General features: G+C 65.9%; 2 protein-coding genes across 3 annotated transcripts in view; one reads left to right on the top strand and one right to left on the bottom strand.

Annotated features, from left to right (window-relative positions):
• IL3RA (interleukin 3 receptor subunit alpha) overlaps positions 1-3,293 on the top strand; it is a 26,152-nt gene extending 22,859 nt beyond the window's left edge. Inside the window, exons 11-12 of one of the 2 annotated variants that reach the window (XM_019630998.1) lie at positions 2,684-2,765; positions 3,063-3,293. In XM_019630998.1, the coding sequence (XP_019486543.1) occupies positions 2,684-2,765; positions 3,063-3,137 (157 nt within the window). In that variant the 3' untranslated portion in view covers positions 3,138-3,293. The remainder of the gene's footprint in view (positions 1-2,683; positions 2,766-3,062) is intronic. The other variant, XM_019630999.1, reaches the window with a different exon arrangement.
• Positions 779-2,665, bottom strand: SLC25A6 (solute carrier family 25 member 6; the record flags this gene model as incomplete). The annotated part of the gene is made up of 3 exons (XM_019631003.1): positions 779-1,357; positions 1,752-1,892; positions 2,470-2,665. Coding segments are annotated over 3 exons (495 nt in total), but the record flags the coding sequence as incomplete, so codon positions are not given.
• Positions 3,294-3,480: the final 187 nt, after the last annotated feature.

Genomic DNA, 3,480 nt, shown 5'->3' with positions numbered 1-3,480 from the left:
TCATTAAACCAGGTCCCAGTTAGCGGACTGAACGGGCTGTTCTCAGCCAGGTGACAATGAACAGGGCGCCAACCAATGAAGAACCCAGAGGTTGGCACAGCTCAGCTCCAAGAAGAGCCGATGGCACCCATGTCCAGTTACGCCACCCCAAAGTCAGGGTGTTTAGTGGCTCAGGCCAGTTCGTCTGGGGAGCTGGGCAGGACCCCCACGAGCGGCGGGCCGTCTTGTGTGGTTCCTCACCAGCAGGCAGGCGCCGCCTAAGCTTGGGCCGAGTCCGGTGGAGAATGTCACGCCTGAGCCGGCCTCCTCACTGGGCCAGAACGGAGCGTTGCACCTGCCAGGCTCCAAAGCGGAGACAGGATCTGCCTTCCTGGACGGGAACAGCAGGCAGGGGCGTCCAGTGTCCCTGACCCCCCTCACCACTGAACAGGCCCCCACGTTCAGCCTGGGGGACCCTCGGGCGGCGTTCCTGCAATGAGCACCCACGATGTGCCAAGGACAAGCCAGCTGACCTGCCTGGGGGCCCGCCACCCAGCAGGGGCTTCTTGGTGGGAAATCCCGAGCCAGTTCCTGCAGGAATGGTGCAGGGAAGGTCCCCGAGTACCTGCTCCCCTCATGGGGCAGCCAAGGGGCCCTGCCGCGTGTGCACCCCAGAAGCTGAATGCCGCCCCCCAGGCCAGTTTGCCCACTCCCCCCATGGACCCCTTGCTGTCCCTCAGCAGTGCACTGCCGCCCTGCCCCACCCCACCCGGCCGCTAGGATCAAAAGGCAGCCGGCAGTCTGTGTCCCGTGTTTATTGTCTCAGCAGAATGCCCAACACAGAACATGATCGCGAGAATGGAAAGAATGCATTGCTGTGCGCAGAGGATGGTGCTTAGGTAGACGGCAGACATGATTTCCGTTAAATAAATACTCAGACACAGCTTGGTCCTACAGAAGCACATGGGCCCTCCGTCTGCGAGGCTGAGCTGCCCTGAGGTGGACCCAGGGGACGTCAGGGTGCCCCTCCCCGGGATCAAGGCGTGGGACCGGGTGCCAGGGGTCCCCGTGAGCCCCGTGCTAGAGCCTTCCCAGCCCCCTACACGTAATCTGGCCGGGCGAGGAGCCTGGAATTTCTGGAAGATCAATGGTCCGTGACAGTGAAGGGTTCTAGCAGGTGTCCTGGTCCCCGGGGCTCAGCGGGCGGGCGGCCGCCGCGCCTAGATGACCTTCTTCAGCTCGTCGTAGAGGACGAGCACGAAGGCGCCGCCCATGCCCCTCAGCACGTTGGACCAGGCGCCCTTGAAGAAGGCCTTGCCGCCCTCGTCCTTGAGGATCTTCCGCCAGCAGTCCACGGTCCCCCGGTACATGATGTCCGCTGCGGGCAGGGAGAGGGGGTCACGGGAGCAGGCACCAAGGGACCACGTGACACACACACACTCTCGGGGGACCTGGAGCACCAGCCCCAGGGAAGGCAAGGTCCTGCACTCAGAGCCTGGCTCGTGTGTGCTGCAGGTGGGTGGGGAGGGGATGCAACACAGACCCGGCCCACACCCGCCCCCCGGTTCCATGCAGGGCGCCAGGCCACCCCAGAGGGGTCACAGGTAGTGCAGGACCGGGGCCACCCTCAGGTACCCGGACAGGACCACGAAGCGCCTTCCGTGTCAGGCGGCTCCACGCCTCTTACGCGCCGAGGCCAGAAGGCCAGTGGTGCAGCCAGCGTCCCCCCTCCCAGGAGCCGTCACCGCCGCCGCCCCCACCAGACCCAGTACCTCCTTTGCGCCCCGACTGCATCATCATGCGTCGCCTGACGGTGTCGAAGGGGTAGGACACCACGCCGGCCACGGCCGTCACCGTCTGGGCGATCATCCAGCTCACCACGATGTGGGTGTTCTTGGGGTCAGGGAGCATTCCTGTGGAGTCACGCCACCGTCAGCCCAGGCACCGCACACGCCGCCCAAGACCAGGGCCGTCCCCGCCCTGCCCCGGGGGCAGCTCCCAAGCCCAGGTGACACTGGCGGTCAGGACCAAGACGGCTAAGGGCCTGAGGCAGGAAGCCACCTGCAGCTGCAGCGGGGCCGCTGGGTGCCTGGGAGCAGCCGCTCCAGACCAGGGGCGGAGCGCCGCGGGCAGGGACACAGAGCGCACTGGAAGCTGTTCCCTTAGAGACGCCAGCGGCCCTGGGCCCTGACCTCCAGGACCACTTGCTGCGAGGGACTGAACTGCGCCCTCTCAAAATTCACCGCGAAGCCTCAGCACGGCCGCGTTTGGAGATGGGTCCTCAAGGTTAAGCTGCAATCAAATGCAACTACCGTCCTCATGCGATGAGGACACACAGGGGCGTCTGCACAGCCAGGAGAGAGAAGACACCGGCCCTGGGGCACCGGGACCCCGGGCTGCAGCCTCCAGGCCTGGCGACCACGGCGCTGTGTCGCTCCGCCCCCCTGCCCGGGGCACCCGCCACCGCAGCCCCGGGAGAGCAGCACGCACCTTTGGCCGTGTCGTACACGCCGAAGTAGGCGGCCCGGTAGATGATGATGCCCTGCACGGACACGTTGAAGCCCTGGTAGAGGCCCCGCAGGCCGTCGGACTTGGTGATCTTCACCAGACAGTCCCCCAGGCCCTTGAACTCCCGCTCGGTGCCCGATTTGCCCANCCCCCCGTTGCTGCTGCGTTCGGGGGCGTGACCTCTGTCTCCTTCCAGGTACTCGCTGCGGCAGAAGCTGTTCCCTCCCATCCCCCACATGAAAGACCCCATCGGCGACGGCGCGCACACTGAGAACATGGTGAGGCGTGGCTTCTGCGTGCGCGGGGCAGGGGCGCGAATCTGGGGACGAGGTGGCCGCAGCCCTGCCCAGGAAGCAAGACGCTCGTCTGTGGGCCCTGCTGGGCGCTGGGCACGGGAGGTGGTGGGGGGCTCCCAGCCTGTGACAGCGGCGCGGCCACCGGGAGGGGCTCCTCCCCGGGGACCCGCGCGCCCAGGTTGGGCAGGTTCTGGCGGCGCCGGGCCCCTGCGGCTCTCAAGACGCACTTGCCGCCCTGTCCGGAGCCTTGGGCTCACCCCGACCTCCGTCTCCCCGCAGTTGGCCTGGGAGAGTGACAGAGCCGGCCCGGAGGAGTGTCCAGTGGCCAAGGTGCAGGTTTTGGGAGAAAAATGAAGCTGGAGTCACTCCCCTGCCGGCCAGGGGGCGTTTGGACGATGATGTTTGTAACGGGGGTGGGAGGGGGGAGTGGGAATTGGCGTGGGCGGGACCCAAATGCTGTCACGGGAGAAAATTCCCCCAATAAAGGTCTTTGTCAACCTGCTCAGTGGCCCCGGTAGGAGGCATCCAGCCCATCACCCCAAGACTCCCGCCCCCCCAATCCCTTCCTTCCAGCCTCCTGCATTGGCGGCACCGAGACTTCCGCTAACACGGGTCATTAAGCGGCCCTGCGTGGGTCTCGCGCCCTTAATTGTACCACCCGTGTTTGCGTGTAAGCACCTTCCAACGCTTATGTAAC

Source organism: Hipposideros armiger, unplaced genomic scaffold, assembly GCF_001890085.2.
Source record: "Hipposideros armiger isolate ML-2016 unplaced genomic scaffold, ASM189008v1 scaffold_970, whole genome shotgun sequence".
Lineage (NCBI taxonomy): Eukaryota > Metazoa > Chordata > Mammalia > Chiroptera > Hipposideridae > Hipposideros > Hipposideros armiger.
This window is presented reverse-complemented; position numbering and strand designations above follow the sequence as displayed.